The sequence below is a fragment of the Hemiscyllium ocellatum genome, chromosome 25 (assembly GCF_020745735.1).
Source record: "Hemiscyllium ocellatum isolate sHemOce1 chromosome 25, sHemOce1.pat.X.cur, whole genome shotgun sequence".
NCBI lineage: Eukaryota > Metazoa > Chordata > Chondrichthyes > Orectolobiformes > Hemiscylliidae > Hemiscyllium > Hemiscyllium ocellatum.
Window position 1 is genome coordinate 35,961,856 of NC_083425.1, and position 13,931 is coordinate 35,975,786.

The 13,931-nt window shown below is 40.0% G+C and overlaps 1 protein-coding gene across 1 annotated transcript in view; it reads right to left on the reverse strand.

Annotated features, from left to right (window-relative positions):
• LOC132827636 (probable ATP-dependent RNA helicase DDX41) overlaps positions 1-13,931 on the reverse strand; it is a 43,016-nt gene continuing 29,085 nt past the window's right edge. The window contains exons 11-17 of the mRNA XM_060844214.1: positions 13,072-13,203; positions 9,552-9,623; positions 7,675-7,771; positions 3,147-3,296; positions 2,613-2,684; positions 1,748-1,858; positions 1-539 (exon numbers count right to left, since the gene is read on the reverse strand). Coding sequence (XP_060700197.1) covers positions 403-539; positions 1,748-1,858; positions 2,613-2,684; positions 3,147-3,296; positions 7,675-7,771; positions 9,552-9,623; positions 13,072-13,203 — 771 coding nt within the window. The 3' untranslated portion in view covers positions 1-402. The remainder of the gene's footprint in view (positions 540-1,747; positions 1,859-2,612; positions 2,685-3,146; positions 3,297-7,674; positions 7,772-9,551; positions 9,624-13,071; positions 13,204-13,931) is intronic.

A 13,931-nucleotide genomic window follows, 5' to 3' on the forward strand; every position in this document is an offset into this window, starting at 1 on the left:
TTATTTAAGAAATAATAGTCTTTATTTTCAACAATTACAGTCACTACCTTGGTCAGTTGACTGACATACCATTGAAGATCATCACAAGCATCAGTAACCATACTGTTAATTATATAAGGCATTTATACAAGTCCAAAATTAAGGTGCAGTTGACCAAACTCGATCCTTGTTCATCAAGGTTTTAAATGTTCAAATATGGTAGCAAACTGCTCGACAAACTGAAGTATTCTGCAACAATAACATGTTCCCTTTTAAAATAGTGGATGAATGTACTTTCAGCTGATTAAAAAAAAGAGAGAACTTTGGGAAATGCAGTGGGCTGAACAGAACTCTTCCTCCTCTCTCAATTTGCCATGCACAAATTCACTCCTAAAGCTGCCAGCTGTACTGGAATATATCAGGTTAGAAGTCCATCGAGCTGTGGGCCAGGTAGTCCTTCCGCCCAATGTTGCTGACCTGCTTTGTCTGCATGGCCTCCAGTTTCGGACAGTCCGTGATACGATGACCCAAACCACCACAGAAGGTACAGCCCCTTTCACCTGCACAAAGAATCAGGATTCCACACGAATTAGCAAATATTTTTCCATCAGATTTCTCTGGAGTTCATGCAGCAGTTTAAATACTGCCTACACCACAAAATCCTTCTCAGAAACATCCGCTTCACAGGCAGTACTCACCATTAGCAGCATGACTAAATCTAAAAGTCGCAATCAATCATCAGGCTCTTACTGAGTAATTATATCAATGAGAAACACAGACACTTATGCAACAGCCTTAAGCTGCCTCAAGCCACAAGGAAAGGATGGGCAGGTTGGCAAGAGGTGTGGAGAATGTTGCAAATAGTGGGAAAGCACAATGGTGAATAAAACGGTTGAGAGATGGTGGTGGTGGAAAGCATGAGAGGGGCTGGTATATTTGGTTGGAATAGAGTCATCAAGAGTGAGAGACAGGTTTGGCACCAAAGATAATGTTGGTCAGAAGGGTGTCATTTGTTTGGGAGGGATTCATTAGCAAATCTCATGTAAAACAGCTTTCTTAACAATGTGTTCCTTGCTCCTCAGTATGGAACCCAAAATATTCAGTGGACACGTTTGAACAAAAAAGAGAAAAATATATAGTTGAAATGCAATCAATTTTTTGGGGGTACTTCATCAGTTATTCCCAGACAATTAGATAAGGAAAGGGTCTCAAATTAAACATTAGAAGGCAATTAGATCTGTAAATTTCCTTTCTCAGGCAGATCACCAGACCAACTCTACAGGCAGGATGTATTGTTTCAAATTATGCCAGAATTATGAAGCATGACATTACAATTCTTCGTTTTAGCTGAGGGTGCAAGAGAACTTTTGAGCAGCAGCCAAAGTGTTTTCTGCAAAGGGATCAGAGGAAAACAAAGAAACAAGCAGTTTTCATGACTGGTTTCATTAACTCATTAGCAGAGACCAGCCAGTATGTAGAACCTGTACAGATACCAGGAAAAAAATTAATTTTGAAAAATTCAGATCTTCTGAAGTGTGAAATGAAGCTGTCAGACTTCACCTGGAAATAAGCTGCTCTCAACACAGCCCAACTGTACACCACACAAAGTCCAGTATCTCTTGGAATCTTATTTTGCATAGAATAACTGCTATGTTTCTGTACACTTGAACAGATGTGATGTGTGGTTATGGTGCAAGACATCATTTTCAGCTTTTCCAAGTTGGACATCTGAAAGGTTAAGCTGCTTTACCATTTATAGCCAACATACCTCCAATATCCAGCATAGTCTCATCTCCTGTTTGAAGGACTTGAAGAACAGGTGGGACTTTCTGCTTAGCTTCCAGCAACAGAGCCTTCAAGTCCATCAAAACCGACTCATCTGTAAAACATATGCAAGTAAGCCTTACAAACACAAAAATGCACTGATACACAGTTAAAACATACATCTCAAGTCTTTTTTTTTACCATCAGGGTATTTAATATGTATAAAAGTTTGCCTAATGCAACAAATGTGACAACAACCAAGCAGAGCTACTGTACAAACTACCCACAGGTGTTTAAATATTTATATACCCTTGGCCACAGTCAGCTCCACAAAAACTGGCTAACATCAAGCAATACTCATTTTTCACGAGAATAATCTTTCCATCAATCGAGATACAAAAGAGTGCAGGCTGAAAGTGTGTGCCGGCATTGCAACCAAAACTGATTCTGTCCATGCTGTGTGTTCACATACATGCAATGTGTAATGCGAGACAGAATGTCAGAGTAGAAGCCCTTGCCCTCCTAAGTCCTTGGTCATTGCATCTCTTCCTTACCAGCCAGGCCGAGAGCAGTGACTTAGCCAAGAATGGAAAATGCACCAAGGGCAGTGATTATATGAATGAAAGCATTCAAATTAAATAAATTCATACCTTCATTAGAAATGAATTAAGTCTGTTCAATTGTTTCTGAGTGTTGCATTCACTCATTTCCTATTTGCTGGAGAGCACAATGTGTTTTATTACCCATAATTAATCCAAAAGAGATCAGTCAGCTCAGTTGGCTGGATGGCTGGTTTATAATGCAGAATAACATCAACAGCATTGGCTCAATTTTCACACCAGTTGAAAGATGAATAAAGAAAAACTTACCACATGCTTTGTTGATGAATGTTGTGGCTATCCCTGTTTTGCCTGATCGTCCAGTACGTCCAATTCTATGAACTGAATATAACGGATGTGTTCAGAATTAAGGGATTTTCAGAAACAAAGTGACTCAGACATTGGAAGACACTTCATCAATACAAAGAGCAGCAAGTGGGAAAGGGAACTGAGTGATGGAGTTTATTTGAATTTGACTTGCCACATTCTGACATCTAAAACATTATATGTTGAATGTATGTTCATGTACCCAAGGTTGGCTTCAGTGAAATCCCCAGGGAGCTGTGCATTAAGCTCCACTTATACCATTAAGCATAGTGATCTCCTAATCGCTAATTTACCAAAGGTTGCAGTTATGATGAAAATGCCACATGGTATAGAGCAGAGGGCCTCCTCCAGCTCCGTGGACGTAATTAAACAGCAGACAAAACACAGGTGCAATTGACTAAACTGACATTCGACAAAGAGGGACCCAATAACTGATATGTTCACAGATGCACCTTTAGAATAAGGAACTTTTCTTACCATAATTCTCAATCTCTTCAGGCATATCATAGTTAATCACATGTTGAATATTTGGAAAGTCCAAGCCTTTTGAAGCTACATCAGTTGCCACGAGAACATCTTTCTTCCCCTCCCGGAATGCCTCAATGGCTTTTGTCCGTTCTTCCTGGTCTAGGAACAAATCATATTAGGTTGTTCAATCAGTTGCTATAAAGCTGTAGTATTAGGCTGAGCTTATGCTCATTGTCAATCTTCCCTGGCACATTCTATCATACACAAGCCTGACGTAATTCAATATGAGCAATTTTTTTTTATTTGCTCAAGGGCTAAGTCAGTATTTATTGTCCATTTTTAATTGTTGAGTCAATCACACTACATGGATCTGGAGTCACATACAGGTTAGTCCAGGTAAGGATGACAGATTTCTTTCCCTAAAAGGACATTAGTGAATCAGATTGTTTTTTTCCAACAATTGACAATGGTCATCATTAGACCCTTAATTTCTTTACTGAATTAAAATTCCACCATTTGCCACAACAAGATTTGAACCGGGTTCCCAGGAATTAGCTGACTTTTCTGGATTAATAGTCTAGCAATCATATGACTAGATCACTGGCTCCCTGAAAATAAATCAAACCCTGAGATCGATTTGATGAAGAATGGAAGACTTTCAAACTTAGCAACAAAATGTGTATTAATATTGCATTTGCAACATAAAATAGGGAAGGATAATAAGTGTTGTCCAACTAGTAACACCTACATTCCATGAATATTTCTTTAAAAATCCCAAGAAGCCTCACAGGCATGTTATCAAACAATATTGGACACAGGAGCCATGCGTTAAAACACATGACAAAGTGCACGGTCAAAGTGATAGGTTTTCATGTAATGTCTTAAAAGGAAGAGAACTTGACAGATAAAAGGAAGAGAACAGAATAGAGAAAGAAAGAGCATAGGAAGGGAACTTCACAGCTTAGGGCCTTCGTAGTTGAAGATACAGCCATCAATGGTGGAACAATTAAAATTAGGGTTGCTCAAGTAGCCAGAATTAGAGCAGCACAGCTATCTCTGAAGGCTACATACAGAGCTGGAGAAGATTACCAAGCCTGAGGGTGAGGTGATGGAAATATTGGAAACAAGTTAAAAATTGCTCAAAAACAAAAATTGCTGACTTTGTATCTCCTTTTAGCAATATTTAAGGATAAAAGTATTAAATTTGTGCTGTTTAATAGGAAGGAGAAAGTGAGGTCTGCAGATGCTGGAGATCAGAGCTGAAAATGTGTTGCTGGAAAAGCATAGCAAGTCAGGCTGCATCCAAGGACCAGGAGATTCGACGTTTCGGGCATAAGCCCTTCTTCAGTTTCCTGAAGAAGGGCTTATGCCCGAAACGTTGAATCTCCTGGTCCTTGGATGCTGCCTGACCTGCTGCGCTTTTCCAGCAACACATTTTCAGCACTGTTTAATAGGAAGCCAAGCTAAGGAAGTGAGCACAGGAGCGATGGTGAATGAGAATTAGTGCAAATTATGATATGGGTGGAACGACTTTGTTTACCCAACTTTCTGAAGGGTTGAAGAGGAGACAACAACCAAGGAACCACAGCACTAACCAAATCCAAAGCTAAAGGAGGTGTGAATGAGGGTTTCAGTGTCGATGAGTTGAAGTAGGGATGGAGATAGGCAATATTAAAAGTGGAAGTTGATAATGTAAGGATTAAGTAAATAGAGGGTAAAAAATTCAGGGTCAATTAGAATGCAAAGGGTGTAAACAGGAAGTTTCAGTCTCAGACCTTGCCAGAGAGAAGGAAAAAGCAGGGTTTTCTAGTGGAAACCAAAAAAAAACCATCAGTCTTCATGCAGTTTCAGACCAAGCTAAATTCTGATAATATACCCAAATACGCACTATTTTGCGCATGATCTATGATGTGCATTTAAATAAATTTCCCATGCAGGTACATTCTCTTCAGAAACCCTAGATGTGGAAATGGAAATTCCAATAAGCTTCCTCTTAAATTATGGTGGGCTATGGAAAAAACACCAGGAAATACCCAAACAACATCTTTCACATACAGCTGTTCATCATACAACTGTACAATATTTAAAACATAACCTTTCATTTTTTGCAGTATAACTATAAAATATAATACACAGTCTTCTATAACATAACCATAGATGAGCATGGCACAACACAAAGTGATCTTAAATTTTTTTGCAGCAAGGAATCATACAAATATAGCACATTTTATAATCTATAGTAAAAATATTTAACGTCATTTGTATGCATGTTTTCATATTTCCTGGTGACTCAAGACACTGTAAAGTCCCTCATCCCTCCACTTGCCTCATCTGCTAAGATTCAGGCTTCACTGACCTCGAGCTTGACCCTCAGCTTCATGCTGATACCTGCCAAATTTGATTTGGATTCCACTCCTCTACCACAGGGTCACCCAGATCCTGCAGGTCCACCAAGTGGCTCTGAGCACAGCGTGCCCTTAAGTGGGAAGAGTGGGGGAGATCCAAGATGGCGGCGACTCAGCAAGTCTGAGTCTACAGAGCCCTTCCCAAAACCTGGGAAAAGTGGGTTTCCTGCCCCCACCACACTTGCCAAACCACCCAAAAAATTTCTTTAATCTTAATTAGCTGCTGAATATTATATTTAAATAGTCTAATACTGAGTGGATAATGAGTAAATCAAAGGGACCCCGCAGCTCTCAGAAAACAAAGACCCCTCCTCTCCTCCTGCTGCAGCTGATGTAAAAACAGGCCTTATAGAGATGATTGATAGATTGGAATCGACACTCGTCCATTTCATCGCAGAATCCCGACAGCGATGGAATGCATTCGAAGAAAAGCTGCAGAAACAGAATCAAACTATTGGAGAATTACAGGGCCGAGTGGAGGGGGCGGAACTAAAGGCCACGACCTCCGAGGCTGCAGCTCAAACAGCTGCAGAACAGGTGCGAACCCTGGAGCAGAGAATCAGGGCCTTTGAAATCTACATGGATGATATTGACAACGGAAATCGGAGAAAGAATATTCGGTTGCTGGGCCTTCAAGAACAAGAAGGGAAAGGACAGTTAGCAGCATTTCTGGAGCGATGGCTGCCCCAGCTTTTAAACCTGGGGGCTGAAACTGACCGGGTAAGGGTGGAGTGGGCCTACCGGGTCGCAGTACGCGGATCTGGCCCAAACCAGCGCCCACGCCCGGTCCTGTTCCGGCTGCAGAGTTATAGGGAGAGGCAGATACTCATGGATGCCTCCAGAAAGCTTGGAAAGGATCCTAAAGCTATGATTCATGAAGGATCCAAGATTATGTTATTTCAGGACTTCTCCCCGGCTTTGGCACGAAGAAGGAAGGCGTTTGATGAGGTGAAGAAATGTTTAAGGGACTTAGATATTCAATACACCTTACGCTACCCAGCGACGTTATGCTTTACCCACGAAGGATCCGAGTATAATTTTAGATCATCGGAAGAGGCCAAGAAACTTTTAGACTCGGTTAAATAAATCGTAAGAGACAATTTATGTTGGCTTGCCTCTCCCACACTCCGTGGGGAGAAATGGATACTTTATTCTACTTTACTTTTGCCTCTGGGAGCGGGGTTGTCTTCCTTGCTATGTTATTATACTTAACTGTAATCTGTTGGAGTTGTAATTTTATAGTTATGTGTGTTTGTACGTGGCATTGATGCTATTAGATATACTCAGGTATGGGTGGGGAGGGGTGGGGGTGCGGCGCTCACTGTTAACTCTAGCTCGGTATTATATCTAAATCCTATTAAGAAGCGCCCGGGTCGAGGGTGGGACACTGTTTGGGAGAGGATATGGTGGAACGTTGGAAAGGTAGTAAGGCCCCCTGAGAACAAGGGGGAAGATCTCCATTCAAACATGTTTAATTTTTTTTTGTTTGTTCTTATTGTTTGGAAATAGCTTCCTTTTTATCATACTGTTATGAGTGTATTAGAGAACATTTTCTCTTATTTGAAGGATGTAAGCGACTCAACTATACACTCTGGATGATTGTGGATTAGTTGAATTTTGATGATTATATATTTAAGATCTATTTTTATATTAATGTTTGTGCTTGAAAATTCTGCTTATTTTTGTAAATTTGTCAAAATGTTAAATTCCCAATAAAAATATCTATAAAAAAAAAAGTGGGAAGAGTGATGGCTTTCCAAAGTTTGGTCTCACAATTACCATTGGTAGTAATTTTTCCAGACTTTGCAAGACACTCTCCTCCCAGCTTTGGTCACATTGCAAGCAAAGATGAGTAAAAAATTAAAATGGCAGAATTTCTTTAGCTAAAAGTTGGACTTCCATCACATGGTTGAAATTTCTCATCCTAGGATAAAATACAGTCATTATCTTCACTTCTTCTCTACACTGAAGTGTTTCAGAGTCAATAAATATCTTTTGTTTGCACAGTTACAGTCTGAATTCCATTTTTTGGAAGTATAGGCTGACCCAACTCATTCTTCTTCTCATCTCTCCCAAAGGAGATGCCTAGTGGAGTGCAGACCTGAGGATAGACAGTCAGTGTTGGATCTTACCTTTTCCCCCATGTATAGCAACAGCCTCCACACCCTTCAAGAGCAGGTATTCATGAATCGCATCCACATCAGCTTTCTTCTCCGCGAATATCAATACCTAAAATGTACATCAATGCTGGCCATTAGACACTAATCTTCTCAAGTTTCTGTTCTCTTCATTTGGGCACAATTTCTCAGGAATTCACAACTTAAGTAAAAATACATACTTCCTGGACAAGTTTCTGCAGTGGAGAATGGAAAGCAGAAATAGAAGCTTTTTTGCATTCTCAGAGAAAGCTCAGACTACTAGTTTGGGCACACAAACACTTTATTATTTAAAACCTGATCATTCTACTTTCACAATCATACACATATATACATATAGCTATAAAGTTATACAGCATGGAAACACACCCTTCAGTTCAACTTGTTCGCAGTGACCAGATATCATAAAATGATCTATTCACATTTGCCAGGAGTTGGCCCACATCCCTCTAAACCCTTCCTATTCATATATCCATCCAGATTTTGTTTTATACATTGTAACTATACCAGCCTCCACCACTTCCTCCAACAGCTCATTCCATACACCTTCTGCATGAAAAGGTTGCTCATTAGATCCCTTTTATATCTTTCCCCTCTCACTCTAAATCTATGTCCTCTAGTTTTGGACTTCCCCACCCCAGAGAGAAGACTTGGATATTCACCCTATCCATGACTTTTGTGATTTTATAAACTTTTCTAATGTCACCCCTTAGCCTCCAATTTTCCAAGGAAAATATTTTCAGTCTCTCTCAATAGTTCAAACCCTCCAATCCGAGCAACATCCTTGTAAATCTTTTCTGAACCCTTTCAAGTTTCCCAACATCCTTCCTATAACAGGGAGACCAGAATTGCATGCACTATTCCAAAAGCAGCCTCACCAAAGTCCAACACAACTGCAACATGACATCCCAACTCCTGTACTCAATTTCTGACCAATGAAGGCAAGCATAACGAATGCTTTCTTCACTACCCTGTCTACTTGCGACTCCACTTTCAAGGCATTATGCAACTGCATCCCCTAGATCTCTTGGTTTGGCAACAATCGCTAGGGCCCTACCATTAACTCTGTAACTCCTACACTGATTTTTCTTAGCAAAGTGCAATACCTCACATTTATCCGAGTTAAACTCCATCTGCCATTCCTCAGCCCATTTGATCAAGGTCCCAATGTATTCTGAGATAACTTTCTTCACTCTCTACTACATCACTAATTTTAATGTCATCTGCCAACTTACTAATCACATCTTTTTTACACATGCACAAAATACTTTACAAATACAACCACAGAGCTAAGTATACATAAATAAGCAAAAAAGAAAATCATTTTTCTGCAAGGTGCACTGTAGCACTTGCTTACCCTCATTTCACAGAATCTTTCAAATCACAATTTATATATCTCAGAAGGACAAGGGCAGCTGATTTGTGAGAATTCCACTAACCTCCAAGATTCCTCCCCTCTCACTCCCAAGTTATACACCATACACATTAAGCTCTCAATATGTCCTGACATCTTCAAAGATCATACATGTGAATCCACATATCCTAACGGTCAGCAAAACTTCCTGGGGAGATACAGCAGTATAACTTCTGTATAGGTTGGAGTTCTCTCAACTCTTCAATAAAACACTCACTCCCAAGACAGGTACAGCAGCTTCAATACTCAACTGAAGACCATCGGTCAGCAACATATTCTTCCTATGCCTGAGAGTTGACAGATGCATCCCACACTGGATACAATAGGGAATATTTGTGTATAGTGCCATAATGCTCATCAATTACTGAGTGGAATGGTTCATGACGCAAAAGGGTTAAACCACCAAACTGGATTAGAGTGAAATGGTGAAGTCATTTACCGGAGGTGGAGTTTTCTGCAGACACTCCAGCAAGTACACCATCTTAGCCTCTTCCTTCACATATTCAACTTCCTAAAGATAAGAGGACATTAGCTTGTCATTCATTTTGACCAACACTCGAAAGATGTACACTGAAGGAAGAAATAACATCACAGTGGCTTAAAGTTTTTAGTACAAACAGACCACTATCCAACTCCCTTGTAATCTTCAAGCCTCAACATCAGTTTGCTAAGGAGAATTTTTTTTTATTCATTCACAGGATGAAGACATCACTGGCTAGGACAGCATTATTACCAATCCGTTATTGCCTAGTGGGCAGTTGAGAATCAAGCACATTACTTTGGGTGTAGAGTCACATGCAGGACAGACCAGACAAGGATAGCAGCCTCCTTCCATCAAGGACAATAGTGAACCAGATGGGTTTTCCCAACAATCGACAATGGATTCATGGTCATCATGTGCAGCTTAATTACAGATTTTTTTTCACTGAATTCAAATTCAACCATCTGCCATGGTGCGATTTGAACTTGCATTCTGAGAACATCACCTAAGTCTCTGGATTAACAGTCTAGTGATAATACCACTAGACCGTTGCCTTCCATTCTGTACCAGTATGTGCTGTGTAGAATATTTCAGAATCACAGGTTATGTAAAGAACTGAATAAACCTTACACACCACTCCCTAAATTCTCTCAAAAATTTTAGTGTGAATGCAAAAAATCACAATGTCATCTTAAAGAATATACAGTTCTGAAAGAGATGCTTAGCTCCTCAGGGATGAATGGACTGGTGACAGAGCCATATTATGAAAGTCATGATGTAGAGGGTGCCAATGTTGGACTGGGTTGGACAAAAATCACACGACATCAGGTTATAGTCCAACAGGTTTATTTGAAAATACAAGTTTTCAGAGCCTCGCTCCTTCCTCAAGTGCTAGTGAGAGAGACCTCACGCCAAAAATGCATTGTCTGACCTGAGATGTCACTTCTCTTATACTGACAAAATCTTAAGTTATCTCAGGACAGTGACTTGAAAGAAATTCTGAGATTTGCATATCAATCAATCAAAGCCTGCATCTCCATTCTAACTGATTAAAGATTTAACCTCTGTCTTAGTTGTGTTCAATTTGTTCACATCAGTTGTGTGACTCTTTTTTCTTTTTCTTATAAGTTCTGTGTGTAAGGTCTCCCTCTGGTACTAGCACCTGAAAAAGAAGCAAGGCTCCAAAAGCTTGTGTTTTCAAATAAACCTGTAAATACTGCAAAAAGACGGACAATCTATATTTGGGACACAGCCAGAATTTGGCATGATCTTACAACGAATGACCTCAAGTCAGCAGGCAAGGACATGATCTGGAGATTTGGAAACATGTGTCTGTTAATTTATTGGCCAAAATAATCATTTGGCAACAAGCACCAAGAAGGACAGAAAGAAGCAAGCAAGAATAAAAATAATAGGACTGGAGAGTAGCACCGACGAAAGACAGGATTGGAAGATGTAAGAGAAGTGTACAAGACCAGATTGTGGAGGGTGCCAGATAATTGAGGTCATGGGACAGGAAGAGGAATGAAAAGTAGAAAACAGAATGAAAGAAAAAGGCATGTAAAATTATCACCTAAACTGGCCTGAAGAAATTGTTGAGACCTAATGGAATGTGGGAACAGGTGATGAACACATTAATTCAGGAATGATTTGGCGCAAATTGGCTATACGAGGAGCTAGTAGTCACCGGGGTGAGTTTTATGGAGTGTGGTTAAGTAAAATAAAGCGCTCATTACAAGTGTGGGCTTGAACTTGATTTGAATATGCATTTTTTTTTGTATAACAGAGAAAAGAGTCAATGAATGACTTCCAAAATAAAGTCATTATTATTTGTTAAATATATTTCTTATTCATGAAAGTTCATGAAGGATAGGTCATAACCTAGTGGTACTATTACTAGATTATTAATCCAGAGGCCCAGGTAATTTTCTGGGCATCTGGATTCAAATCCCACCATGAAAGATTCAAGAATAATCTGGAAGTAACAGTCTAGTGATGACCATGCTAATTGTCAGGGATAACCCACCTGGTTCATTACTGTCCTTTGTCGGGAAGGAAATCTGCCTTCTTAACTGACCGAGAGTGACTCCAGACCCATAACTATGTGGTTGACTTTTAATCCCCTCTGGGCAATTAGAAATGGGCAATTAATGCTAGTTCAATGACATCCATGAATGAATTTCCTAAAAATGATGTTGACTGTGGAATAAATGTTGGCTTGGACTCCTATGTTCTTTGAAATTATACCACTTGAGAGAAGAGGAGACCCTTGGTTTAAAATCTAGACTTTGCGCTTAAGGCCCTAGATTGGAGCTGATCCCATGAGTTTTGACTCAAAAAGGATGAATTAAAGGTCTCAAATTGACACCCACTCAACTAAGCCAGAATTAAAACTGAAATAATACAACTTCTTTATTTAGCAAAGAGAAAATAACAGAGAATTTTCTGGAATAATACACAATGAGCTGGAAACTCTTAACAGATGATGCAGCATCTGTCAAGACAAGTTAACCTTTCACGTCAAGGACCTTGCACCACATTTACCTGAAAGATTAATTATGTTTCTTGCTCCACAGATGCTATCAGACATGCTGATCATTTCCAGAATGTTCAATTTTTACCTCAGAAGTTGAGAGGAATGAGAACATCAAGTTCCTCGGAGCATCGATAACCAACCTGTTTTGGTCTTCCCACACTAATGTGATGGTCAAGGGGCACAACAATATCTCTTCTTCCTCACGCAACTCAGGAAATTGAGCATGTCCCTCACCAATATTCACAGATGCATCATAGACAGCATAATATCTGGTACGACACCTGCTCTGCCTTGGACGATAAGGAAGTTGTGTGCACAGCCCTGACCATCATGAAAACTAACCTTCCATCCAGACAGTCCATTTACACTTCTCACTGCCACAAAAAGGCTGCCAACATTAAAGACACCTCCCACCCCAAAAATGCTCTCCCACATCCTCTTCTGTCAGGCAGAAGGTATAGAAGTTGAACACGTGCACCAACAGGTTAAAGAACAGCTTCTTTCCTGCTATTATTAGACTGATGAATGAACTTTCTAATTTCAAATAATGTTGATCTTGTTCATGTTGATCTTGCTTCACACACTTCCTCTGCAGTGTAACCTGTCTGCCTCACTCTGTCCAAGCACCCTGTGCTATGTATGTCTTTGCTTACCAAATGGATCTGCCAGTACTGCTTGCAAATAAAGCTTTTCATTGTACCTAGGTATATGTGACAATAAACCAAATGAAATGATTTCTAGCATCCACAGTATTGTGTTTTTGGAATATAGGAAATCTTCTTCTGACAATTTGATGTGGGGGGGGCTACTTTAAATATCTGTCAAATCTAAACTGTTCAGTTGAAGCTCAGAGTAAAGCAATTGTCTGTTCTCTGAAAAGGATTCTCTTGAATCCCTTAGTTTTATACAAGCTCACAGATTAGCATAATTTCTCCACCTCACCTGGATTACATCGAGACTGGCAGCGCCTGCTCGACCAACGTTGATGGTGATGGGCTTCACAAGGGCACTCTTGGCAAAGTTCTGAATCTTTTTTGGCATGGTAGCACTGAAAAGCAGAGTTTGGCGCTGGCCCTTTGTGAAGGCATAAACAGAGATCATGATGATTCATAAAAAGCTTTAAAACTTGACAGAGCACTCCAATAGTTAAATAACAAAATCAAAGCTCTTTACCTCTTCCCTCTTGTCCAATAGAAATCACCATCTCTTTTCAGGGGTTAGTTTTATATTCCAACAGCAACTGGTACATACCCACTGTTGTTATGGCCTTTTGATCCATTTAGGAAGGGTCAAAGATTTTTTTTCTACAAATTTTTCTTCTCCCATGATGAAAGTAAACAATCCTAGATGAGATCACTAAACTTACCTGCATAAACATAGCATTCAGGGAAATATAGGGCTCAGGATGTGGAGTAATACTTTAACTAATGGTGTGCATGGGGGACAACTTGCACCAAGACAACATAACCAAGTCAAGGTAATAGCCAGCCTCAAAAGTCCAGGGAAATAACCAAGCTGCCACTCTAGATAACTAGCAATTCCCACCAGACAGCGTTTCACCTGATTAGGGTCTAATTCTGTCACGGTTCCCTTCTCCCTTGTTGAATGTTCTGCCATCATCAACTATCTGACCTCAGGTGCCAGTTGCCCGTATGATTTTAAATGGCATCAGTCAGTATAGAGGGAAAGATTGGGAAAGCAAACAGAGGGAATGATGTTGGAGTTAAAACAGGTACTGTATGGTCTCGACATACTTTACTAACACCATCAAGTTTCCATCTGGATTTTCAGGAGTGTGCATG